Genomic DNA, 27,631 nt, shown 5'->3' with positions numbered 1-27,631 from the left:
AGCTGCACAGCCCCCTACAACCCTGCTGAGCCTGTCTGACAGAGAGCAAAAGAGCGTGTGTTTGTAAACGAGAGGCAGCCGAGATGAGAGTGTGAAGCAGCGTGAAGAAAACCTAGAAAGAACAACAAAGAGGTGCAGAAAAAGGGGAGCAGGGAGACAGCAAAAAAACAAGAAGAGGGAAAAAACAAGCAAGAGGTATAGAGATGTAAATATAGTACTGTATGTATCTGTGATGGTCCTGATGCTAAAGTCAAGACATGCATTGACTAAATGAGATGACCAGTCTCTACAACTACCAGCATCCTGTCCTGGAGCCTCGACAGGAGAGGACGAATCAGATCCAAATCCAAAGGCAAACACTCTCCTGAAGCAGACCCACATCAGCAGGATCATGTCGTCTACTGGGTCATCCAACCACAACAAACGTCTGGCATGTGAGTAACCAAGGAGTGCATGAATAAACAGAAATGTGAAGCTGGAGCGATGTCAGTAAACTACACACAGACTGTGACCTGCACTACTGTATATATATATATATATTGAACTTTTTTTCATTTTACTGTGCTATTTATGAACTGAAATGATTAATTTATCTCTTTACTGGAGTTAAGATTTTGTGTTTTCTTACATAAAGCCTCTTCAAATCCATCTTAATTGCCCCCACCCCCCCCCAAAAAAAAAAATCCTGGTAGTTTTCTCTCCCATAGTAAATAAACTGACTAAATCATGAATGGATGAATCACATATTTACGCCTAAACAAAGTAACACTAACTCAACGATATGTAATTTTGATATAACTCAATTATCACTTTGTTTAACCTCATATCAGTACATTATTTTACATGAAGTGCACAGACTATGTAATCCATAGCGGTTACATAATTTTGTCCTGACTACATTTCTGTGAACCACTGCCCCCAAGGCCTCATTAAAGTATTACTCAGTGAAAAAAATAAAATAAAATAAAATAAAACCCACACATTCAGTCTGACCTTCTAGGTTTTTATCCTGTGTTGAACCATCCTCATTAGCAACTACTGGATATATTTTATGATCCAAAGTAATGGAAGCCACAGGCCATCTGCTTTTTTTTTTTTTTTTTTTTTTACTGAATTAGCCCGACAGCCTTGATGCTGGTACAACACAGTGGATCTAGATAAGGTTTAATCACATTGAAGGGATAAGCACTACTTCTTAGAGTCTGACTAAGCGAAAGAAAGGTTTTTACATAGAAACATGGAAGACATGCTAACTGCTACCTGCTTATACAAAGTACTGCCTTTTCTTTCCAATGACGACACATGTTCTTTTTTGTTGAAATTAAGCGTTTCATGAGGACAATCTATAGGTGCTGCTTTGTGGAGCAGGTTTGTATGTGTGGACTTGCAGTACGTAATGTTAACAGCTCTGTTTTCATTGACCTGAATAGAGAGCGAGGTTTGAGGTCATCTATGCATTTAGCCCTGAGTGAAGAGCCTTAATGGCTTGGGGAATGGCCTGGGAATACAAAATCTGATCAGACGCTTATGGAAGGGGTTGGACACACAAGATTGAAGATATGATCACAGCTTTGGGTTTGAAGGGGCCTGAAGATGTGAGTCAAGTCATGAAACAGACTGACAAGAGTGGTTGATGAGTTTTAATAGCTCAAAAAAGCCTTTTCTATGATGATTGCTTTGGTGCTAACAGTACTGAGGCATCACAACTGACCGCTACTTTACTCTGTATACGATGGTGTGTTTATGGATATGTGTGCGTGCGGTCGAAGAGTAGGGAACCACAGCGGGGGAGGTGACTATTATGGTGCAGTGATCTTACTCATAAATGATTTATGCTTGATGGACTGCTGTGGCTGCGAGGCCAGAGGAGGAGAGCGGCGGTTGATCGGCTCTGTAAATAATAGCACTAATACTTAAAAATGATGTGGCTGTATACTGCTGAGAGGGTGACACCATCGTTGGTCCCCGGGGGGAATTAGAAGCTGCAGGATAGGAGGGGCAGAGTACGAGATAGATGGGCTGTCAAATGTGACTGGCCATGCAATGCAACTGCCTTACAAGCTCTTTTTCCTCTCTCACGCACAAACACCCAGCTTCTCTGTTCTCTGAAAACAGAAAGATGATCATGGGATTTCATTCCACTTGCCACAAGGGGATTGAACAGTCCACCATGTGACTCTTTGGTTCAATAGGGACATTTGTTCCCTGCTTCAAGTGCAGTTCCCAGGACTGTTGATGTATGACTGCACCATTAATATGACACAGAGGGGGGTGGGGGGGGGGTGGGGGGGGAACTGACGCATGCATTCAGTTGTAGTTTTCATTACAGAAAAGGTACTGATGAGGAGAAGAAATAAGAAGAAATAAACGCAAATTATAGACTGAGGTGGAATTTACAGTGTAAGACAGACAACATATAAAACAAGCAGATAATAAAGAATCCAGCAGTGGAAGAGACGGAAGGATCAGACCCTGTAAGAATAATCGAAAGAATGAAATAAGCATGTGATTCAGCTTTGCGTTCACCTCTGGCCTCTCTTCTGAAACATACATTCTCCTATTCTGTGTGCTGTGTTACACTCATGAACATAAAGAGCTGCATATCTTCTCAACAAAAATAAATGCGAATCAAAATCTGTCCATGCATTGACATTGTTGTGAAAAATGAGCTGTGATGTTGGCTCCTCGGTGCATGCCTTGACACACTACAAAGCCCCAAAAATGCACGGTGTCACTCTACTCTGGTGTTTTTCTGTGTGAGGCTTAGCTGAGGCAAGCAAACTGTGTAAAGCCTTTGCCTCAAATCACTGACACTACAGTTACTTTATACAAGACATAATGCACAGTTGGCTCAGGTTGCATAACATGACATTTTCTTTTTCTTTCTTTCTTTCTTTCTTTCTTTCTTTCTTTCTTTCTTTCTTTCTTTCTTTCTTTCTTTCTTTCTTCTTTTTCTTTCTTTCTTTCTTTCTTTCTTTCTTTCTTTCCGTGCCTTATCAGAGGCCAGTGTTGTAGTCTACTGATGAAGGATTGTGCTGCTGTTATGTAATGCTCTATCAGGCTGAATGGAAAGCCTTAGGTAATTAGAGTTGGAGAATTAGCTGGGCTTTCTGTGAAAGGAGCATACATCCTGTTAGAAATCACATGTGATTTGCACCTCAGTTAGCAGCACTAATATTAACTTTTTCTAACAATGATGTCAAGACTGTATTTTTTGTGCAAAATGGCATTAACCCCTAAAGACCCAGTGCTACTATATTAAACATTTCCTACGCGATTTAACACCATTTACTACAAAATAATTCTCTGTATTTTACATTTTTCCAGTGAAAATCAGGTATTTTCCAATATTTAATGTCCTGATCATATAGATGTTCATAAAAGCTCATATTAAAGTTGATCGTTATTGTATCAAAAACAGAGAAAACTGAAGAAAAAGTGGCTTTTCAGTAAAATATATCGTTAACTGAACATAAAACAAGCTTCTTCATCCACTGTCATCTATCAAACTCTATGGGCTTTACTGGTGAACCAATGTTGTAGTAGATGACAGTATTTCCATCTTCACTCTGAACATCCAAATGGGTCATATCTGACCATGAAAAGATGAAAAACTGCATTTTACACCAATTATTTACAAGTATTGATAGGATTAGTAGATGATCAGTAGATGATTTTGGTCGGTGGTGGATGTTTGGGTCTTTATGAGTTAATATGAACAGAGTGTCTCTCCATTTGACCAAAAACAACAACATGCTGGCAGGGTTTGATATGGATAATGCATTGAATGAAGACCAAAGCTTTGCAGTTTATGCAGAGCAGATCAGACTGATGTTACGCACTGATTAAAATACATCTATAAACTGTCTGTCACGCAATGTGGATACTCAAAGAGGATTACTTAATGAAGAGGTAAAGGTTTAACCCGTAAGCTTCAGTCCACAAAAGATTAGATCCTTATTGATTTACAATTTCATTAGGGGAATTTGTGTAAGACTTAGCTAACTTAATATCCATATTAGCTCTTACTACATATTCTACTATTAGTCATATTTATCAGCTATCACTACAATTGATTATTCTGTCTAGACGAAATGTTCAGCATCAAACTCCATTCCATGACTTTAGAGCTGTCTCCAGTAGAGGAAAGTAACTCATTTTGAGGCTATTTCTATCACTTCCATCTAACAGAGCTTCTTTTTGGGAGCGAGTGATGCTAATGATTGCTTGGCAAGAGTTTCAGCAATCATTACATTTGCTGGGGTTATATGTAGTATTGATATTCTAAACTATCAGCAGCAGGAGGAAGTCATCCTCCAGAACATAGCTACAAAGAAAAAAAAAAATGCCAGTGAAGAGCTGTGTTTCCACCATGTGTATCACTCACTGAGCTGAATGGGAAACTCATTGTTTACAGACAAATTTACAATATTGTCATTAAGTTTTTTGCCTTAAACAATAACTAAGTTGGTCAAAATAACACTGTTGTTGTATAATCTTGATATTTTGCATCAGCTGATAGTTTACATTATAGCTCTGTTGGCATAGCTCTGTTTTTAGACGGAAAAACAGCCACACTAAAGCCCCTGTTTTTCATGGCTTTTGTTGTTAGCTGCTGCACTTACAAGGTCAGAGCTGTCACTAGTTGCTTTTCTATTGACCCTCACATTACATAGAATATATGTTGTGCATAAAAATATGCCTAATGGTAAAGCAACAATTTCGCCAAAACTCTAATTTTTCAATAAAAAAGTTTTTGTGCTGGCAAGAGGTGGTTTTTTGGGCGCAGCAAAATTGGTATATTACACAAAACTGCAATGGAAAGACCTTTTTCAGCAACTAGAGTCACGTGAACTAAAAAAAAATGGACGTTGACAGATGTTACAACAAGCGAAGAAGAAGAGTTTTAAAAGAAACATGGCGCAGTATGTGTGGACACACCAGGAAACCGAGTCATTTTTTAATTTAGTACGGGATAGAGGGGTAATATATAAAAATAATAATGAACATATCTGTAAATCAAAGTGATATTTATGTTCCTCTCCTTGTTTTTGGAATCACTTCTCATGTCATCTCGCAATAACAAATTAACAAATCATCGCATTTGTGATTTAATGGAAAAACTGACATTTCGCACTTCTGTTTTTTCAACATTAAGTAAATATCGGTGAAGTTTTGCACAGATGTCCATTGGAAAAGCCACTTCAGTTTAGTCTGAACCATGTATCATCAAATGACAGCCTTAGCAAACATGACACAGCTTTACTCTTAGTACCTATAAACCTTCAAAAGCTTGATAATCAGACTTATGAGTGGAAAAGAAATGCTGTGATTTCAGGGTCAGACTTCATTCTTTAACTTCAGAGCTGCAACCAGTGGTGAAAACAACAGATTTTCTTCTTTTTTATGATCCAGTCACTTTTTTTTTACTCTGAAGGTGTTTGTTGACAGTTCTCATCTTCAATTTGATCTTGGCTTTAGTTTTCAGTGCAGTAGGAGACTGGCAGAGTGACTCATTACTCCCTCTACTGACATGCATGTCCACAGTGACACACTGGCCCATGGCTGTGAATAAATTCAGTTCACATCCCTGCAACACAATACATCTCTTTTATTCTTCTATAGGTCTTTTTTTTATCTACATGTGGCTCCTTTAACTGTTAACTGTGTTATTTAACTAACAACCTGTCCTTCCACAAAACTATCAAGATGTTGGAATACACCTCTGAGCAGTGATGCTTCCTCTTCTTCTCAAATTGGAATGAGAGCAGACTGTGCATGACAACCCTCTATGCCCCATGGGTAGTCTGATCTGCTGGAAGTACAGGGAATATTTTTGTTGCACAGTGGTAGGATTGTCCTTCTACTTCCTTCTGTTATCAGTCTGAAAGTCAAAGGACATGAACCTCCAAGCTCCAACTGCACCCTGAAAATGGCAAGATTTTACAAAGACACACTTCTTTTTACGAGCCGTTTATATTGTAGGGATTGAGTTAAAAAACAAAGTCCGTCAAAGAAAGATGGGAAAGGATTTTTAAAGAATAGAATTTAATGATGCAAGAAATACATCAATGTAATGTATTTACAAGGGAGTAAGATTAAGATTTGCTAGTTCAGTCTGTACCAAAAGTAGGGATGGGAATCGAGAACCGGTTCTTTTGGAGAACCGGCTCCCAGTAGCTCGATTCCTTGGAATTGTTTGCCTGCCTGCTTAACAATTCTGCTTAACGATTCTGCTTATCGATTCTGCCATCGTTGTGTATGCACGATGACGTCACGCATACGCTTCATTGTTTTGGTCAGAACGTAGCCAACATGGTGTTGAGGCAGAAACTGTCTAAAAAGACGACACCAGGTCCACTTACTTGGAACACTTGCTAAGCTTCCATTTCTTCAAAAGGGTGGAATCCCTCCAATCTGCTCAAACATTTGAATGTAGCAGCAGAGTGAACGCCAGGCCCAGTTCCGGTTCCGGTGTGGGCAACAAACGTCATACCCAAATACAAGTTTCCGAAGGTAGGGGAAAGGAAATGAGGTGCACAACAACGGGAGGCAAGCTGAGTCGAGTCGAACCGGTTCCACGTAGTAGAAATGCAGCAATATAGGAATTAGTAAAGCATCTCTAGTTTCACTTTCACTGCATGCTGCCAATCCTGCCCCCCACTCCCCCAAACCGGGCCTGGCGTCATCTGTTATTATTATTTGTACATGCTGTATATGGTATATTTTCTGTGCAGAGATGGAAATATAAAAGACAGTTAATGCAAACACACCCGTTTGTACTCTTTTATTCCCTCACCCAATGGGAATCGAATAAGAGAATTGATAAGGAATCAGGTCAATAAGCAAAATCGATAATGGAATCAGAATCGTTATGTTGTTAACGATTCCCATCCCTAATCAAAAGGAAGATTTACATTGCATCCAGAAGTGTTGTTGACTTCTTTTAGATCGGTGGCATCTGGGATGAACCATCACTCAGCAAAAATGTGAATTATGCTCAGACTAATCAGTATTCCAAGTCTTTTTGGAAAGTGCAGGGTCTGATGGGCTCTGAGGTGGTGTAAGTATCCTTGGAAAAGGTCATTTGCACATCGCTGATGCATCACTAATGTTTAAAAGTAGTGCACTTGAACATTTTAGAGCAACACCTGCTGCCTTCAACATGACAACTTTTCCAAGGATGCCTATGCATATTTCAACAAGACAATGCCAAAACACATTCTGCACACTGGCTGATGAAGAAGGGGATGCTGTTGCTGGACTGGCCTCATACAGACCTACTAAATAAGAATGTATGGAGTATCCTGAAACACAAAATGCAATGACACAGTTCTGCTGCACAGCTCAAGACTTCTTTACAGTAGGAATGTGACCAAATTTCACTTGAAACACTTCATCACTTGTTGTTTTCAGTCTCTGAACATCGTTGGGTGTTGTGGAAAGAGACAGCAACATTACAAAGTGTTAAAGGTAGGGTAGGAGATCCTGGAAAAATGGTTCGAGCAAGCTACATTTTGAAAATACACAATTCTAAAGTCCAAACCCCTTTCTTCAGACTCCCTCCGAAAGCTACGCCTCCAGAGTAACAGAACACGCAATGCTTGTTTCTGAGGGTTCACGAGCGCTGCGCAGCATCAATTCGCTAATCTTCGCTAACTTTTAGCAAGGTAACTCAAAAAGTTATGGATGGATTTTGATGAAATTTTTAGGAAATGTTGATACCGGCACAAGGAACAAATGTTTCAATTTTGGCGGTGATCGGGGGGGGGGGGGGCAGATTTTTTTTTGGTTTGTCTGTTAGCAAGATAACTCAAAAAGTTATGGAAGGATTTTGATGAAATTTTCAGCAAATATTGATACTGGCACAAGGAACAAATGATTTAATTTTGGCGGTGATCGGGGGGGGGGGCAGATTTTTTGTTGGTTTGTCTGTTAGCAAGATAACTCAAAAAGTTATGGAAGGATTTTGATGAAATTTTCAGGAAATGTTGATAGTGGCACAAGGAACAGCGGAGATCTGCGTTCTCTGAGTGCTTTTCTAGTTAAGTGATGTGTTTATCATTCAAGTTTATGACCAGTTACAACTGCAGATGAACAGGTAACGGATTGTTCGACCTACAGCTACACATATGGTGTGCATTATGGAAAAATAAAAATAAAGAGGCAGATATACACACGCATTAACCTAAAGTCATACAAACGCAATAACCCCGCTCAACCCCTGCACATAACACAGAACATAATAGAGCATAATATCCAATACCTACAATGCAATGCGGCAAAGATGCCACAATATGATCTAGCGTTGTTGAGGCTCCAAACCTGCAACACAGTTTACTATCAGGAAAATGAATTTGAGATGTACAACGCAATCATACTGAATTATTAATTCTGGCTTTCCTTGACAAATAATCTTGCTTTACCATCCAGCAGTGGTTGTAACAGAGACGTGATGTGTTTCTGTGCACTGTCAGCACTCGTAGACATACAGCTTATCAGTGTTGAACTGGCAGCTTCAAAGCCTAGCTGCTCTCATTTCTCTTCTCTTAAGCCTGTCCTGTATTACAAGCGATTCCTTAAAGTATCCCGAGGCTAATGCACCCTAACAAAGCAACAGTCGCCCATCACAGCTGTCCTCTGTTTCTTAACCTACCTTCGCGAATCTTTTCCGTGTGACCTGCATTTTGTTGCCTACATAAGCGTAGAGACACAACATAGGAAGTACTGTCACCAGGACTGCTCACATAAGACACAGTGAATGACATTGACCTCTGTGACTGAAGATTACTGACCCGTGCATAGTTTTCTTCAACATCAAAGTCATCCATTTCCTGGCAGTCAGTAGTCATACTTAATGCTGGTTGTTATGTAATGATTGCTCTTTTTCTAAGTTTTTTCCTCTCCACAGTGCCTCTAAGAGGTTTAAATTATTATTAATATAAAGAGCAAACCTTTCTCTCCAGGCTGAAATGGAAAAATACTTCAGTTGATGAACCAAACAGCTACATAAGGTGGTTAATAACCCTTGTCGAGAGTGAGGGATTCCCCCTGTGAGCACCATTTGAGTCTCACGCAGGGCATGGTAGAAATGTAACTTCAGCTAAATTTGCATGGAGACCTCCCACACGTCTTGCACAGTAGGATGGAAGAAAACTCAAGAGGTGATCACGATGAATCAGGCTTTTACATACATGTTTTCCTCCCACGTATCAGCAGACAGATGGAGACATGCAGCTGAGTTCATGCGTGGGCGGACCGTGTCCACTGGCGATCGCAACTTCAGTAGTAAAATTTGATTTTTAGAGAATGAGACTGAGAGAGAGAGAGACAAAGAGAGAGACACATTAAGCCGATGGACAAATCTGAAGTTTACGTAAGCTGTGGGGTTTCATTATCATCACTGTCACTGCTTTAACACCTAAGTGCTGAATTTGGCACAGGATTTCCACTGTAGATGAAGAAAGAAGGGGGAAAAAAAATCATGGACGGTGGCAGGCGGAAATGAAACACGTCGCTTGAACCAGCCTCTACTACTATTACTGTTATTACTGTGAGCTGCTCCCTGTAGAGGTCACCACCGCAAATCATCTGCTTCTGTCTGACCCTGTCTCCTGCATATTCGACCTGCATATCCTCCTTCACCACATCTATAAATCCCCTCTTTGGTCTTCCTCTTTGTCATCCTTCTACCATTGTATTCACTATCCCTCCTCTGAAACATGTCCGAACCAACTTTTGTATTTCGGCTAAAATTTGCTTAGAGGTCTTATTTATGTCTTTGTGCATAAGAAACCAATATAAGTGAATCCCCAAATGAACTTTGTGTTGGTAAATGCAAGTTATGCAAATTTACAGGATTTCAGTTCTGTTGCAACATGTTGATGGTCATATGAACTAGGTTTTCAGGTCAAAAATGTCCAATTTCATCACAATTAATGCTATATTTTCATGTCACAAATGGCCAAGTTATATTTTAACTGAATTTACCTGAAAAACAAATATTCTATTCTTTTAGATTCCCCAATTTTTCTTACAAGATTATATACTATATATCACGTTTTATTTTTACAGGTTGCAATATGGAGTATGGTGCTGATCCATCCTGCTTATGTTACACCAATACATACATTAAGAATGTCACATGTCACTTTTTAAATCAACAGTTTTCTAATAATAAGCATTTTTATAAAGAAATAACACTTCTATATTGTTATTTACTCTTTAGTATGATGATAAACTACACAATAAATAATTCTGATACTAGTTTTTGCACAGGGATCATTTGTGGAAACGGTGACATGGCTGCCGAGCATCAGTATGATGGGATCCAGAACAACCATGTCACATCCATCCACTGCCACATTTTGTGTTTTTGTGTCAGCTGTTATTGTTTTAGATCCACAATACTAACATTTATGAATAAGAGGATAATTAGCAATTGTAAGTATATAATTATTATTAGTAATAAAGTACTGGTACTGACCAGAGCATCATGGGTAATGTCACGTCCGTCCACCAGCAAAAATTTTCACATACATGTGCTATTCAAAATCCAATATTTCTGAAAATATAGGTTCCACTGTCAAATAATATCAGTAGTCTGTGCACAAATGCATTAGCATTATTTCAACACAGTTCTATGCATTTCTTACAACTTTTTTTTTAACAAAAATGGCCACTCATTTGACCTCCTAAGTAAATTTTAGCCGATTTGCATTTATTTATTTAGGTACAGGACAGTGTGTATTGGCTTTAGTTACAAAGAACAAGGTACATGCACCAGATTTAGCAGAGAAGCTAATTTCCACCTGTTGTCCTGGACAAACGACTAACACAACAAACCTCACTTAGATTACAAAGTCATAATATACTGGAAGAAAACCGGTAAACATGACAGATATAGAAAAGTCTGCTCAGATTGAACGGCTTCATCCATATATATGTCGAAGCCCAAAACAGAATCTGGCCCGATTCAGAATCGGGCCGGCCCAGAATGGAATTCTATTCTAGGCCGGCCTAGAATGGAATCCTGCTGCTATAATGTTATCTTTATACCATGTTTAATGCAAATGATCCATAATTCCATAATTTGTCATAATTTTACATTTTCAGTCTTACATACCTTGAGTAACTATTGTCAATTTCAGTCGATTTCACTGTACCATATATTGGTGGGGAGTACCACTAGGTTCTATTTGTAAATAAAGTGTATTATAGTTTACAATTAAAATGTTGTTTGTTTCATTTTTTTTCACATATTTGCAAATTCCAGGTATTGATTTTTGTAATAATTTAGATCATTTGCATTAAACATGGTATAAAAATAACATTATAGCAGCAGGATTCCATTCTAGGCCGGCCTAGAATAGAATTCCATTCTGGGCCGGCCCGATTCTGAATCGGGCCAGATTCCGTTTTGGGTCTCGACATATATAAAATACAATCAATACATACAATACACTCCAAAAATACACTAACTTTCCTCGAGCAAGAATAAGATATAAAAGACAGAATGAGAAGAAGAGAAAGAAGAAGAAGAAAAAACGGAGCAAATACATGAATAGATAAATAAGCTAATTGTGCAATTGCAAACCAGACATAGAAAAAAGTACAAGTAAATACTATTGGGCTAAAATCTTCAATAGAACTAACCAAGACAGTTTATACAATACATGTGGCACTTCCCAGATGAATTTTTCTCTCTACTTAACACTTTTTAAGTGATTTATTACCAATTATTATGATATTATCCTGTATATTTTGCATTTTCCACTGTAAATCATGTATTTTCCTATGCGGAATTTCCCATATTTGAGTTAATTCAAAGGTTATTAAATCAAAACAGCAAAAAATGATATTATTACACTCCAACAAGACTTAATAGAAAGTGATTTATGTTGTAAATGTAAGAAAGAACGTGGCCCATATATTCATGCTCTGTGGGAGTGTCCCATGGCCTCCCCCCTATGGAGGGATGTCCTGAACTAGATGAGTAGATGGTTGAAATCTGAACTACCCAGGTCTCCAAGACTATGTCTACTGGGGGACAGAACAGAAGTGACACATTTAGATACATTTTTATTTAGAATTATTAAAACCAGCATGATGACATGTGCCAGAATGATTTTGAAGTGTTGGAAGGAATCTCACACTCCCACATTGAATATGTGGAACATTCAAATGACAGAAACGGCTTCATATGAGAAGATGCTGGGGAAACTGAGCGGAACAAGTGACATAGTTAACGAACACTGGTATGGTTTAAATATACAGTATATCTGGGGAATTTGACCCAATCCTGTAAAGCTCAATCCATAAAGACCCAAACATCCACCAGTGATCAAAATTATCAACTGATCTACAAAAAAAAAAAAAAAAAAAAACTTTCCAACATAAAACAAGGGAAATCTGGGTTGATCTAAACTGTTTAATACCTGTTGATCCAATAATCGTATCAATCCATGTAAATAATTGGTGTAAAATACAGTTCATTATCTTTTCATGGTCATCAGATATGACCCATTTTGATGTTCAGAGGCTCTGTACTAAACATGGAAACACCATCATCTGTTAACACAGAAGATTATATTATCCTAAATGGTGATAAATCACTTGAAAAAATGGTTAAATATAAAGAAAAATTAATTTGGGAACTGCAACAAATGTAGCATTAGGTCTTTATGGATTAAACTGAATCTATATTTTAATGATGTAATCAAATGTTGATGTCGAAGTTGCTAATGTTGTGATTATTACTCCTTTTACAACCAGATCTTTTTGACTGAGTGAGAAGATCACAAACATCAAAATACAAAAAGTTGTCAGTTGAATTACCTTAAACAAGAAAAGGACTAGAAACAAAATTAATGACATAGTTGAAATTTAAACCAAGTACTGCTTTTTGTGGATTAGATTAGATTAGATTAGATTAGATTAGATTAGATAGAAGATTATTGATCATTTGACAGGGTCCCTTAGGTAAATTAAAGTTCCAGCAACACTGGATGTATAGAACAGTAATAGCAAATAGATATGAGAGAATAATAATAACAACAATAATCATAAAACAGGAGTAAACAGCACATTGCACATCAGAAATACTAATAAGTAATAAGAGATAATAATAATAACTAATGATAATAATGATAGAAATGATAGAAATAGCACACTGTTGCCTATAAAGCTTGAATAATTTTGTTTTCCTGCACTTTCCTCTTCTTATTTCTCTGTTTATACACATCAATAATGATCTTTGACCTGATACAAGGACCTGATGAGTGTCAGTTATACTTTATCTGAACAAGAATAATTCATATTGTCCCAATCATTTCATAAGAAGAGGTAAAAATATTATTGCAACTTTATGCACAAGTGAGAAGAGCAAACAAGGACAGCATACAGTAAAGACATTTTAACTCTTGTTTACAGATCACCCATTGCCTATAATATTTCATCCTCATTCAACCTCCTCACCATCGCCTCCCGAATACTAAATCAAGCCAGTAAAATGACTGAAATAACCCAACCTTCTCTGTGTGAAATGTACAGGCGCTCAGTGATGAAGAAAGCCACCCACTGAGGACCCCACCCCCACCCCCTGCACCACTCCATTATGCTGTTACCATCAGACAGACGTTATAGAACCCCCACTGGCATGGAAAAACATTTCTAAGAAATCTTTTATTCCTTCTTCACTGACTGTCTTAAATAACACAAAATAGACTGCAATGTACTTTTATTTGTTTTTATCTGTTGTGGTGTGTTTCTGAATGTGTTTTAAGAATGCTGTCAAATGCCTGAGTGTGGATTTTAATTGTGTTTCATCCCATTAAGCTATTTTAAAAGACAAATTCTGTTTTTACTTGGAATAAAACAGTTTCTATTCTATTCTATTCTATTCTGTTCTGTTCTGTTCTATTCTATTCTATTCTGTTCTGTTCTGTTCTGTTTTGTTTTGGTCTGTTCTATGCTACTATGTTCTATTCTATTCTGTGTTGGTCTATTCTATTCTATTCTATTCTATTCTGTGTTGGTCTATTCTATTCTTTTCTATTTTATTCTATTCTGTTCTATTCTGTGTTGGTCTATTCTATTCTGTTCTATTCTATTCTATTCTATTCTGTGTTGGTCTATTCTATTCTATTCTACTCTATTCTATTCTATTCAATTCAATTCAATTCTATTCTGTGTTGGTCTATTCTATTCTATTCTGTGTTGGTCTACTCTATTCTATTCTATTCTATTCTATTTTGTGTTCTATTCTATTCTATTCTGTGTTGGTCTATTCTGTTCTATTCTATTCTATTCTATTCTATTCTATTTTGTGTTCTATTCTATTCTGTGTTGGTCTATTCTGTTCTATTCTATTCTATTCTATTTTGTGTTGGTCTATTCTATTCTATTCTATTCTATTCTGTGTTGGTCTATTCTATTCTATTCTATTCTATTCTATTCTATTCTATTCTATTCTATTCTATTCTGTGTTGGTCTATTCTATTCTATTCTATTCTATTCTATTCTATTCTATTCTATTCTAAACAAAAACACAAATCCAAAACTCTTTCAGGTGAAATAGCTAGAAGGAGAACTGGATTGGAAAAATAATCAATTACATAACGAAATTTGTACCAGCTGTTGCTAAGTTTTGTTTTGTTGTGCTTTTTTGGAAGCAAAAGCCCACATTTTTATCAGCTGACAAACGCACACAAACAAAAAGACAAATCCAAAAATCTCTGGGTTGAAATAGCCCAAAACAAGAGCAGAGTATTGCATGACAGCGATCCCATGGCAGCGATGGAAGAATGACCGTCTGCTCCCCTGACACTGAGCTATCTGATAACACAGGACGGTAGACAAAGACACGCTGCCATGTTTGTTTTCAAATAGCAGAAAAACAGGAAACGGTGCTACAAGGTCTGGTTGAAGACATGTAAGGTGAATGCAGCTACCGTCTTATGTAATCATGTAAATATATTAGTCACGTTAAATTGTTCTGCATTACACAGATCAGGGGTTGGAGTATGCACAAGAACTAATATGCTTATACAGTTCACGGATAAACACATTTTTACAGTCTATGTGAGCATACACAGATTCACAGACACCATTCACACGCTGGTGACATGAGTCAGTGTGTCAGCTCGTGAAGCCCAGTGGGAGAAAACACAGTGTGATGAAGAAGATGTGGCACAGTTACACAACCACAGCTGGTCAGATGCAGAGGTCAATGCAAGAGGCAAACCTATGGACAGATGTTCAGTTCACATAGACATTTGTATTCATGCAAATGACAATAAACCGCGTAGGATTGTAATTGCTTTACCACTAGATTTTCACACATTTCCAAGCTTTTACAACATACCGTTCTTTCTTTTACACATCCTCTCTGTTCACACATACAAGTCTGCTAACATCCAGACTGTGGGAGGGGGATAACTGAGAGATGTTTACCATTAACTGTGCGTAAAAAAAACACCAGCTGTGTGTGTTATAACCTTCGCATTTTTTCTATGAAATGATATGCCATTTGTCAGTTTAGTGAGATTAGTCGCAGATTTTCACCTCGCAAAGGCGAAAAAAGACTACTGTAGCACTGTAATATTAAAATGTAGAGATCAGAATCAGAATAGCAATCCAAATCAAACTAAAACAAACCAAAAAAAAAAAAAAAAGAGACCTAAATAGTTTTTATAGTAAAGAGGTCAAGCCAGCAGATGTTTGGACTGTTTGATACAAATACATTTTAACACATCCTGAAGGCTTGCAAAACGCTGAAATTGAATAATTCTGGTTTTACTGGAAACATTCTAGAGCAGGGGTGTCAAACTCATTTTTGTTCAGGGGTCACATTCAGCCCAATTTGATCTCCAGTGGGCCGAACCAATAAAACAATAACAGTGAAAAAAGTAAAATTATATTACGATAATGTTTACATCTTCAATGTTTACTTAAAAATCTGAATAACATGAACACCTTGAATTGTCTTAAGGAAAACAAGTGGAATTTTAACAATATTACGCCTCGGTTTATCGGTTTATCAGTTTATCATTTACGCATGTGCATTACAATCGCACAAAAGATTTAGTAACAGGCAGAATACTGGTAAAATTGCATTTACTTTCTTAAGACATTTCCATTTGTTCAGGTTATTCACATTTTTTGTAAAAGTATAGTTTGGTAATGTAAATATTTTCATGTAATTTTATTTTTTTTACACCGAAAAAACAAAGAGAAAATTTGGGGTTGTCATTATTTTATAGGTTATTATGATAATATTTACTGGTCTGACCCACTTGAAATCTAACTGTATAACTGCAATTGTAATCGGACTGTATGTGTCTGTATGTGGAACCTGAATTAAAATGGTTTTGACACCATTAATTGTTAATATCTTCAGTGTAATTTTTGCATTTGACAATTTCATCCCATAAGCTGGATTGGACCCTTTGTTTGACACCTGTGTTCTAGAAAATTCCACATTCTTTTTGTGTTCAGCAGATATGTAAGCAGGTATTTGGTTCATAATACAGTCGCGGAAAAAAAACTTCAACCATCAAGTCATCAAAAACAGTGGTTTTGCAATCAAGTACTAACTCCTGTGTGTATCATGTGACTAAAACAGACAGAAAAGAAAACATGGAATGCCTACAAGCACTGTTTTTGTTAGTACAACGCCATAGCTAATGATGTAAGAACTTGAGTGATTTTGGTTATTATTAAGAAAACCATGGAAAACAGCTAGATATCAGCTCTGAAATTAAACTCTTATGAGCTATTTTTGTTGTTATCATAATATTTGTCCAAAGAAATGTACCTTTAGTTGTACCAGGTATTAAAATGAACAAGAAATTGAAAAAAATGAGAGGTGGTCTAATAATCTTTTCAGCGACTGTATGTCTGATTTCTAACAGTGATGTTGTGTGTTTATGAGCTGAATGCTGTCTGTGTTTATGCTCCTTTACATGCACTTGTATAGCGAATCATAACCACCAGAGGTCAGACTAAAATCATAAAAAATGCAGTCTAAAAGTAAAGTCATAATGGAAAGAAAAAAGTATAGCATATGATAGTGTAATTTACCTTACTATTATTTAATCTGACAAGTATTGAGTAAAATATTAAACAAAAAGAGTTAACGTGTGTGTTTATTATTTTATTCTTGTTTTCAACTTATTATATAGTTAAAGATCAGAGTGTTTGTTGGGCGTTGTATGCTTTCGTTTCAGCCTTTATGTAACAAGTATGAGACAAATGCCTGCGGATAATAAAGGGAGATGACTGAACTTGCCATCCCATAAACATCAGTTTAGACACTTTCAGTTTATTAAAAAGATGTAATAAGTGTAAGATAATTGTTGATGGGAAAACCCTCATAAAACCTGTTACTGAGAATCAAGGAGATGTTCTTTCCAAATGTGAAGTCACCACAAATCAACAAAATCAACCAAACATATCAGTGTTAAAGAAGGCAAAGCATCGGCTCTAACAAAAGGCGGAAAGATTTAATGAAATTATTAATGATTCCAAAATCTAAACTACATCAAAGAGGATAGACGATGATCTGGTTTGGATTCACACTTTTGTTTTAAGGGTCTACTCGAGCAGGTTCCATGCTGCAGTGCTGCTTTTCTTATTCAGTGCCTTTTATCTTTTGCCTGAAGCATTTCGTTGTTAGAACCCGTGTAAGTAGATTCTTAAGAAAAATTTGAGTGGAAAATACTTGTTGATGGAACCCCCTGTGAGGTTTCTACCTGGAATATTTGTATTTGAAAATGCTTCCATCCCTAGGTTTTCCTACTGCACTGTTTTTCAACCTGCAAGGGGTTGCTTGGAATTCAAATGGGGTCGCCTGAAATTTCTAGTTATTGATTAAAAAAAAACAAACAAAAAAACAAAACTTACTAATAAAAAATATATGGTGAGTTGACAGAGACAATCCCGATACATAAAAGACATGACAAACTGTGAGTCTGAAACTGAAGCACTGTGGTACTGTTTATCTGTCAAATGTTCATTGTGGTTAGTTTCAGATGCTGCAGCTCTTTCATAATTCATAGTTTGAGTTATTGTTTGTTCAGTATTAATTTGCAGCCTTGTAAATCCAAGCTGGACTGACTGTACAGGGTGGGGAAGCAAAATTTACAATGAACATTTAGTTGTTTTTTCTCAGCAGACACTACGTCAATTGTTTTGAAACCAAACATATATTGATGTCATAATCATACCTAACACTATTATCCATACCTTTTCAGAAACTTTTGCCCATATGAGTAATCAGGAAAGCAAACGTCAAAGAGTGTGTGATTTGCTGAATGCACTCGTCACACCAAAGGAGATTTCAAAAATAGTTGGAGTGTCCATAAAGACTGTTTATAATGGAAAGAAGAGAATGACTATGAGCAAAACTATTACAAGAAAGTCTGGAAGATACTATTAAAGAAGAACGGGAGAAGTTGTCACCCGAATATTTGAGGAACACTTGCGCAAGTTTCAGGAAGTGTGTGAAGGCAGTTATTGAGAAAGAAGGACACATAGAATAAAAACATTTTCTATTATGTAAATTTTCTTGTGGCAAATAAATTCTCATGACTTTCAATAAACTAATTGGTCATTCACTTTCTTTCAATCCCTGCCTCAAAATATTGTAAATTTTGCTTCCCCACCCTGTACATATCCTGACCAAGGAAAATCAAATTCTCACTTTGTGCAGTAATCTACACCTGGCTTTTCTGCCTCCGTCCATAATAATATATATTGTATAGATTAAATATAATCTAAAATTAATGTTTATTTGCAACAGAGTATTGCAAACTATTACATGATCAAAAAATAATTAATTTTAGCAAAAAAATTATCTCCATTTTGAATGTCTGGGGTCGCCAGAAATTTGCGATGTTAAAATGGGGTCACAAGCCAAAAAAGTTTGGGAACCACTGACCTACTGATTTCATCTGAGTTCTATCCTTCTCAGCTGACACTGCCCCCCTCCATAACACCAGGACATGAACATTTATCTATTTTAATCTTATTTATTTATTTATTTATTTGTTTGAACTTGAACTAGCTGCTTCAGTAGTTATCATATTAGGAGAGGCCTGCAGTGGATTGTGACCATAAATGTACATTCCACTAAATGAAAACATTGTTGTGTTTCCACATAAGTTTAGGTAAATTGTAGAGCAACAGCTGATTAGAAGAGCTAATCATCAGAACACAATAACATGAACTTGCACAGTAGGGTGAACAGCTGCAGGCATTCAGTATACAGCTGGGTTTAGCAACAAATCTGCATATCTATCAAAGAACATGCTGACTTAATGGATGGGATTCTGAATCATATTCATATTAAAGTGGGAATGGCTCCGTCCTTTAGCAGACATGAGAATCCAGCATCAAACTACAGCCTGTTGTCAGTGCAGTCCTCAGTAAAAGGTTGGGACAGAATTTTGAGGGATAGTACTAAAAATACATTTACCCACTTGTTCCTCAAATCTTCTAACTTTGGAAGTGTAAGTAAAGAAGTCTTCTCCTCACAGACCTAAAACAGTATTCTGTAAAAAAAGGCGACTGGTTCATTATGGTCTTCCTTCCTGTCTGCCTCATGGGTGTCATACTTGATGTTAGGGGTGCACATCATATATTAGTGCTGTCAAACGATAAAAATTGTTAATCAGATTAATCACAGGGTTGCTGTGGATTAATTTCGATTAATCACGATTAAATATCATTCATTTTTAATCTATATTAATCACGTTTCATTTTGTATGAGCAAACAGACTCAAGAAAGAAGGGAATATATATGCACTTAACGTGTTTGTCACGAGCTGGGTGACGCGTTAGCCGCAGTGCTAGCAGAATCCCAGACTAACGTATGCTTCAGGTTAATGTGGTATTTTAAACTGGAAGTGTTTCAGTGAAAAGAAAACTCCTTCCTGCAGAGTGTGCATAATACTTCATGTCGGATGACTGTTGCGTCTTGGTTTTTTCGTCCTCATATTTCCATCCAAAGGGCCAACGTGCTGTTTAGTGTCTTCCATCTTTATGGGTTGGTTCTGCTGCCTGACACTACCAGATCATTCACCCATTTGTTCATGTGTGATGCTAACTCTACTTGGACAAACTGCCCAAAACGCATTGGCAAACTTTTGGAGTCATTCTGCACTGCAGATGGGTTAATTGCGTTAAAATCTTTAATCAGATTAATCATGATGATCGATCAATCCACATTAATGCATTCATTTTGACAGCCCTAGTATATACATATAAACATATACTAGTGCGTTGACCCATGGGGATCCACGGGTTCTAGATGTGGTAGTTTTTATGCTGTTGTGTATTCGTGCATGCTGTACCGCATTTGTCCAGCAGTCACAACCAAAGCGTTCTGGACATAGCAATGTGATTGTAAGGCTATTGTATTCCAAAATTACTAATATCACACAAAATATTGGTCGTATCAACTTGCTGTTTTCGCTAGTCGGTTCCTTGACCAAAAATACATTAGTATGCCAAACTACAGCAGTCAGCTCTTTCCAGATTTTGTGTGAATTCCCAGACACACACGCACGCACACAGAGGCCACTTGGCTTTTATAATATAGATTATTTATAGTATTTACAGTGTAGTTATTTAACCCAAACTGGTGCAGCAAGCAGCTTCTTATTTATTAAACAGTCATGTCTGTGGTTGTGGAAATGACTTAACTGTGTTTACTAAAAGTTAAATTACTGGCTGACTTTGAGGAGAAAATATTCAGGTAGTCAGACTTCCTGAATATACAGTACAGAATTACTCAGTTTTTTCCCCATCCAATTATTTTTTCTTCCCTGACAGCACAAGCATTTTCCAAGATGACAATGCTAGGATTAATTAAGCTCAAATTGTTAACAAGTGAGAGTCCACACCTGAACCCCACTGAGAATGTTTGGGGTGTGATGGAAAAGACTTTATGCAGTTGTCTGATTCTACAATCATTAATAATCTTGTTGAAAAAATTAAGCAACTATGGATGGAAATAAATGTGACAATGCGTAAACTTATTGAAACAGCACAGCAAATGAGTGCAATAATGGGAGCTGAAGGTGGTCCAACAAAAATATTTATGTGTGGGACTTTTTTTTCCCACTCTTCTGTATTTTGATCTTCTATTATTTAAACACTTTCTTCCTATTTTGCCCTGGATGCACCTTCTATTTACAGAACGCCCTCCGAACCGCCTTAGTGTATGAGATATGCCATATAAATAAACGTTCCCTTCTTTACCTTCCAGATGAGTGAATGTATACACCTTGCATCAGGCACAGAAACATGACCTTGAAGAGAACAGGGGTCCTGAGCAGTATATAATCCCCCCTTTGCCTCATAACTCCACTCAGCGCTGTTGAGGCGGAGGAGGTGATGAAATGGCTCCGTGTGATGCGTAGGTAGAACTACAGGAGCAGGGAGGTCAGGCAGAGTGGTACAGAGTCATGGCGGGCTCAGATCCAACAACGACAAATGGTGGGTTTTATCTACTCAGGCCCTATAAGAGGTTGGCAAACAGTGTCGAGGCTGCTTCATGCATAACTCACTCAGTAAAGATTACGGAAGTGCATGAGTTTATTTGTTCTGTTTGTGTGTTTTGCTTTGTTTCTCAGCTGAAACAGACAACTCTCAGAGGCTGTTGGACAATGACTCTTCCCAGCAGCTGAAACTGAAGGACAGACAGCGTTTCTTTGAAGAAGTCTATCAACATGATGTGGATAACTACCTGCCCTCTTCTCATCTGCAGATTGACTGCAGGAAACGTGAGAAATTATCTATTTTTACATGGTGTCTGACTTCAGTAGAATCACATTTAACCCATAAAGACCCAGTGCTACTTTTGCAGCAGTCCCCAAATGATTTTTTCTCTATTTTTAACTATTTATCACCATTTAATCTAATGTTATGCATAGTATTTTGTATCTTTAATTTAAAATTGTGTATTTTCATATATTTAACCCATAAAGACCCAGTGGTACTTTTGTGGCAGTTCCCAAATAGATTTTTCTCTACATATAACCTTTCTTAAGATATTTATCACCATTTACTATGATATTATTCTCTTTATTTCAAGATTTTTCAGTGTAAATCATGTGTTTTCCTATGTTTAATTCACTGATCATACAGATGTTCATAAAAGCTCAGAGTACATTCAAAGATTTTTATATCCAATCAGACAAAAACTTTAGGAAAAAGTGACTTTTTCAGCAAAAATATCATTGATTAAACATAAACCCAGTGTGTCCATCCACTGTCACTGATCCGACTCCATGAGTTTTACTGGTGAATCTATGTTGTAGAAGATGACAGTGTTTCCACGGTGACTGCAGAGCCTCTGAACGTCCAAATGGGTCATATCTGATGACCATGAAAAGATAAATAACTATTTTACAACAATTATTTACATGTATTGATAGGATTAGTGGATCAACAGGTATTAAACAGTTCAGATCAGTAGATGCTCTTGGTCGATGGTTTGTATTTGGGTCTTTATGGGTTAATTTACAGATCATGATTGATGTCATCAAAGCTCAAATTAAAGTTGAATGTTATTATTTCAAAAATAGAGAAAATGGAGGAAAAAGTGACTTTTCAGCAAAAGATATCATTAACTGAACATAAACAGGAGTGTGTCCATCCACTGTCATTGATCCAACTCCATGGGTTTTACTGATGAATCAATGTTGTAGAAGATGACGGTGTTTCCACGGTAACTACGGAGCCTCTGAACGTCCAAATGGGTCATATCTGATGACCATGAAAAGATGAATAACTAATCAATTATTTACATGTATTGGTAGAATTAATGGATTAGCAGTTATTTAACTTTTTATATCAGTAAATAATTTTGGTTGCCAGTGGATGTTTGGGTCTTTATGGGTTAAACAAACTAAGCTAACACATCACCATGAAAAAATACTTGCTGATTTTTGTGTTTTTGACTAAAATAAGTGCCAGATTTAAACTAATTCCAAGACCAAAATATGTGAAGTTTCATAAAACATCATTGTTTATTGCTTTTCAAATGTTTCTTTCTTTCTTTTCCTTGTTTTTGTTTTTTTGATTTTATGTATAAAAAAATCTCAGGGGTGTCACAATGGCCACATGCAGCCCAATTTGATGTCAAGTGGGCTGTACTAGTACAATAATAGCGTAGTAACCTATAAATAATAACTCCAGATTTTCTCTCTGTTTTAGTAGAAAAAGTAAAAGTGCAATTTTAATATAATATCATACCTCGGCTTATCATTTACACATGTGCATTACAACTTACAGATCACAGTAGATCAACGACAAAACATTTTAGGCATATTGTTAAAGAAGCTTCCGGTTTTTCATGGTTGTTTAGATTATTCATATTTTTTATACTTTTTTCACACTAAAATAAATAAAGAGAAAACTTTGGAGTTGTTATAGGTTACTGTGCTATTACTTTATTTGTCCAGTCCACTTGAGATAGAGAAATTGGTCTGTATGTAGCATATGAACTGAAATGAGTTTGACACTTTAACTGTTAATATCTTCAGTGTAAATTTTTCAACTTGGCAAATTCATTCTGTGGGCTGGATTGGACCCTTTGGCGGGCTAGTTTTGGTACATGGGCCACATGTTTGACACCCCTGGTTTAAATGAAACTACAATTTTTTCATCTGTATATTCTGATTGTACACGCAGCCCCGATGGGTAGCATTTCATCTATGGAGGTGAATGTGGATGTCCTGGAGCAGATGGACCTGATGGACATCTCTGACCAGGAGGCCCTCGACGTGTTCCTCAACTCAGGCTCTGGAGCAGATGAGGGAGCGTTAGCATCCCCACTACCAGGTACATCCATAACTTCAAAGCAACAGAAAGCTCTACTGCACATTCTGACATCGGCTGAATAATCACTATGCAGATTTTACAGATACAGGCATACTGTGGTTTTCTTCCATTAACAATAATAATAATAATAATAATAATAATAATAATAATAATAATAATACTGGAAGGTCTTAGGGCATCAGTGTGCATGTGTCGGCACGATTCTGACAAATTGAGAAGTTTTTACCTGGCCAATTTGGTTCCTACAGTTGAGGAATAGTCCCATCCCCTCATTAAACATCTTGGCAAGTTGATAGGACCAGTATTTTCGGAGATATTAGTCATTTTGGAATACAACTGCCTTACAATTATGGAAGCGCAGTACCACGCTGCATGACGGGAAATGAAGTTCAGAACAGGAACGACGCATTTACTAGGTTTAGTCCATGTAAGTAGCCCAGACTAGCCTGGAGTGTAGAATGAGGCGGGGACAGCTGCATGATGGGAAATGTTGACCGGAAGCAAAGTACAATGCTGCATGATGGGAAATGAAGTTAAAAACAGGAACGACGCATTTACTCCCGCAGTCCCAACATGTCAGTATTAACAGTAGCGCCTGCAGCCATATGGCCTGTGCATACTGAGTGACATTTGAGAGAGAGAGAGAGAGAGAGAGAGAGAGAGAGAGAGAGAGAGAGAGAGAGACTGATATAACTACAAACAAAAAGTTAAGGATATTTTTATTTTTTGGGCTATTTTTTTCTGTTGGGATTCTTGCACAGCGCTTTTTACTTTTTGGTTTGTGAATTGAATCGAAATACGTTTTTTAATGACCAGACATAGTTTTATTTACAAATGGCAAAAATGACAAAAAAAAAAAGACAAAAAAATGAAATATCCTTAACTTTTTGTTTGTAGTGTATGTATATATAGAGAGAGATAGGTAAGGTATGTTGTGGTACTTATGGAGAACTCCCGCCAACCCCCCCCCCCAAGTTTACGAACTATTCACCTCCCACCCCCGTCCTTGGGCTTCCTGTGTACCTCACAATTTCACTCTGCAGGTAGGCCTGGGTATTAATACTGTACATTATATAATTGCCGTTTACATTTTAAAGAATAAATTACCAAACGATTTTTATGTCACTACTTATAAAATACAGACTCACATCTTTTTTCAAAAGTCTGCTCTCCCCAGCATAAAAACATCTACAACCCATGGTTCCCCACAGGTCACATACTAGTAATAATATAACGTTAGATAATACATGTTTTTATACATGACATACTAGAGCGATTCCACCATTACAGACATCTCCACATTGTTTTAAAATGATACCAACAGGCAGGGGCACCGCTACCAATTGTAGGCCCCATGAAAGCATAAACGTTGTGGACCCATAAATTCACTTTCTTCTCAATCTATCGGACAACAAACAAAAACAAAACTTAACATGCTTTCAACATCCGACTTCCGACTTCTATGCCTGTGTTATACAGCAAATCTTACACAAAATTTTCCTCCACTGCTCTGTGGGCCCCCCACAAATGCTGGGCCCCATGAATATGTTATGTTTACCCCCCCCCTTATTTGCGCCTCAGCCAACAGCATCTCCAACATGTTAAGAACTTATTTCACTTCTTGCAAGATAGCAGAGAATCTGTCTCAGGGAGATCAGTTTCCAATAGACTTGGGCATATTGCACAGTCTCAGGCAAATTTTAAAACAAATGCCACTTTTATTTGCATATTCTTGCAAAGATTTGAGACTGGCAGGTTAACTTGCACAGCTCAACAGTGTTTGTTTTGTATACAGCTCAAATAATTGTGGCACAAAAGCATAGCAACGTCAGATGAATTATCAGATGAGACTTAGTCATAAGTTTGTTTTCTGTTTCTATAAGTGTTATCGATGGGCACAGGCCAAAATGCCCCAGGGTGCAACTGAATAAAAAAGCAACCAATAAGAATAAAAAACTGTCAGAGCGAATGAAAAATGTGAACAGACAACAGTTTCTTTGTTGTTTGTCCTTTTACAGAAAATGTCCATCTGTATGCGCTGTCATTAAATATTAAACTACATTGAACAAAGACTGTATATGTCAGATAAACAGTCTGTCTTGCCAGGGGTTATTTGGGTGGAGATGTGTTTGAATCGGGGGGGGGGGGGGGGGGGGGGGGGGGGGGTAGATGCAAACTGCCAGAGCAAATGAAATATGAGCTTTCAGATTTATCTAGTTCCCAGGCTGTAGACACACCCTATAAAAGAAAAAAAAAGCACTGACAAAACAGGAACAGACATGTTTTTTTTTCCTCTTACTTTCAACAGAGGCAGATGATGAAGAAGACGATGAGGATGAAGATGCAGAGGTTGTCTACAGGGAGCGTGTACCTTTGAAACGGCAAAATGAGGTTCACTGCATGTCAAAGTCACGCATGTCCTCTACGTCATCCGGTTCGTCTGATATCAGCGGGGGCGGGGCCGACACACCTGTGATCCAATCAGATGATGAGGAAGTCCATGCAGACACTCTTCTGCTTACCTCTGTTCCCCAAACCAGGGATGAAGAAACAGAGGAAGAGGAAGAGGAGGAAAGATGCCTTGCAACTTGATCGCAAAAGACTGAATTTTATTTTCTTAGCTTAAAACAAATCCTTTTTCCGTCTCTGTCTTTTGCATTCCTGTTTCTTAGAGGAAATCCTAGCATGATTGACCTGGTTGTAACTTGCTGTATCTATGGAATATTGTGCTTATTTCCCCATTACGGCTTATTGATAATCAATGTAGGACCTAATCAATCTTTTCTAGTAGTCGACAAATACCGGTTTGAATTGTTTCTTGCTCGGGTTGTTTCAGATCTGCCAACATTCACTTTACATGAGTCAGCCTACTTTCATGTACTCACATGTTCTGACTGAGATGAAGTAATTGTCAGTTAAGGTTTGTCCTTGTTACTGCCAAAGGGAAATTCCTCTATTGCCCATTTTGTGTCTTAAAAGCAGAGGTGCCAAAGAAGGCTGGAGTGCATAGAATTTTTAGGTATTACCAGCTAATATGGAAAAAAAAAAAAAGTCACATATCACAGGGACTCTCGTTTCTTTATTGACCATAACTGACAACAGTGTTTACATTCTAGTCGAGGTGTCCTCATGGTTGCACCCAACACATGATCCTTGGCAGAGACTTCAAAGATCTCCTATGAAATGTATGACTCAACATGTGTTTGTTATGGATTAGATTAAAGGTTAAAGAAAGGTGTAATTATACAAGCCTCATGGGTAGTTTCACCATCCAGTCAGAAAATGAAGAGAGAAATTAGGCAGTGATCAAAATCCAGTAGAAGTTCTATTTGTTTTACAGATTCTGACGTGTCCTTCGCTGTATGCATGTGCGGTGTATTTTCAGTATCATGAATGGAACTGTGTTTGTAAAAGCATGCTAGTTTCTTCATAATCTTCACTCTAATAATTACAGTGTTCCTGCAATAATAATGTTGCATAATCGGACTGTTACAGGTGGCTGTTAAGTTGCTCTTGTCGCCTCAGCGAGATGCAATAAGCGACTTAGATACTCTTGAGCACACGACTACTGAATTTGTTAAAAAATGTTAGGGTGTGTTGGCAAATTAGCATGTGAGAGGGTGTGGCTGATGAACATTACTACGATGCAACACGTGTACCTCTTGTTCAAACTCTATTTTCAGAATCATTTCCGGTGTTAAAAAAAAAAAAAAAAAAAAAAAAAGAGTGTCTCTCCCTGGTTTGAACATCTTAATGAATTAAATTAAAATGTGAGAAAGGT

At 37.3% G+C, this 27,631-nt stretch overlaps 1 protein-coding gene across 1 annotated transcript; it reads left to right on the top strand.

Annotated features, from left to right (window-relative positions):
* On the top strand, window positions 1-27,631 carry LOC115422688 (dysbindin-like). Its single transcript, XM_030139154.1, has 4 exons — window positions 1-434; window positions 21,639-21,788; window positions 23,701-23,850; window positions 26,159-27,631. Exons 1-4 carry the CDS (start codon window positions 392-394, stop codon window positions 26,440-26,442), a joined length of 627 nt encoding a protein of 208 aa, XP_029995014.1. The 5' UTR covers window positions 1-391; the 3' UTR covers window positions 26,443-27,631.

Source organism: Sphaeramia orbicularis, chromosome 7, assembly GCF_902148855.1.
Source record: "Sphaeramia orbicularis chromosome 7, fSphaOr1.1, whole genome shotgun sequence".
Classification (NCBI taxonomy): Eukaryota; Metazoa; Chordata; class Actinopteri; order Kurtiformes; family Apogonidae; genus Sphaeramia; species Sphaeramia orbicularis.
This window is presented reverse-complemented; position numbering and strand designations above follow the sequence as displayed.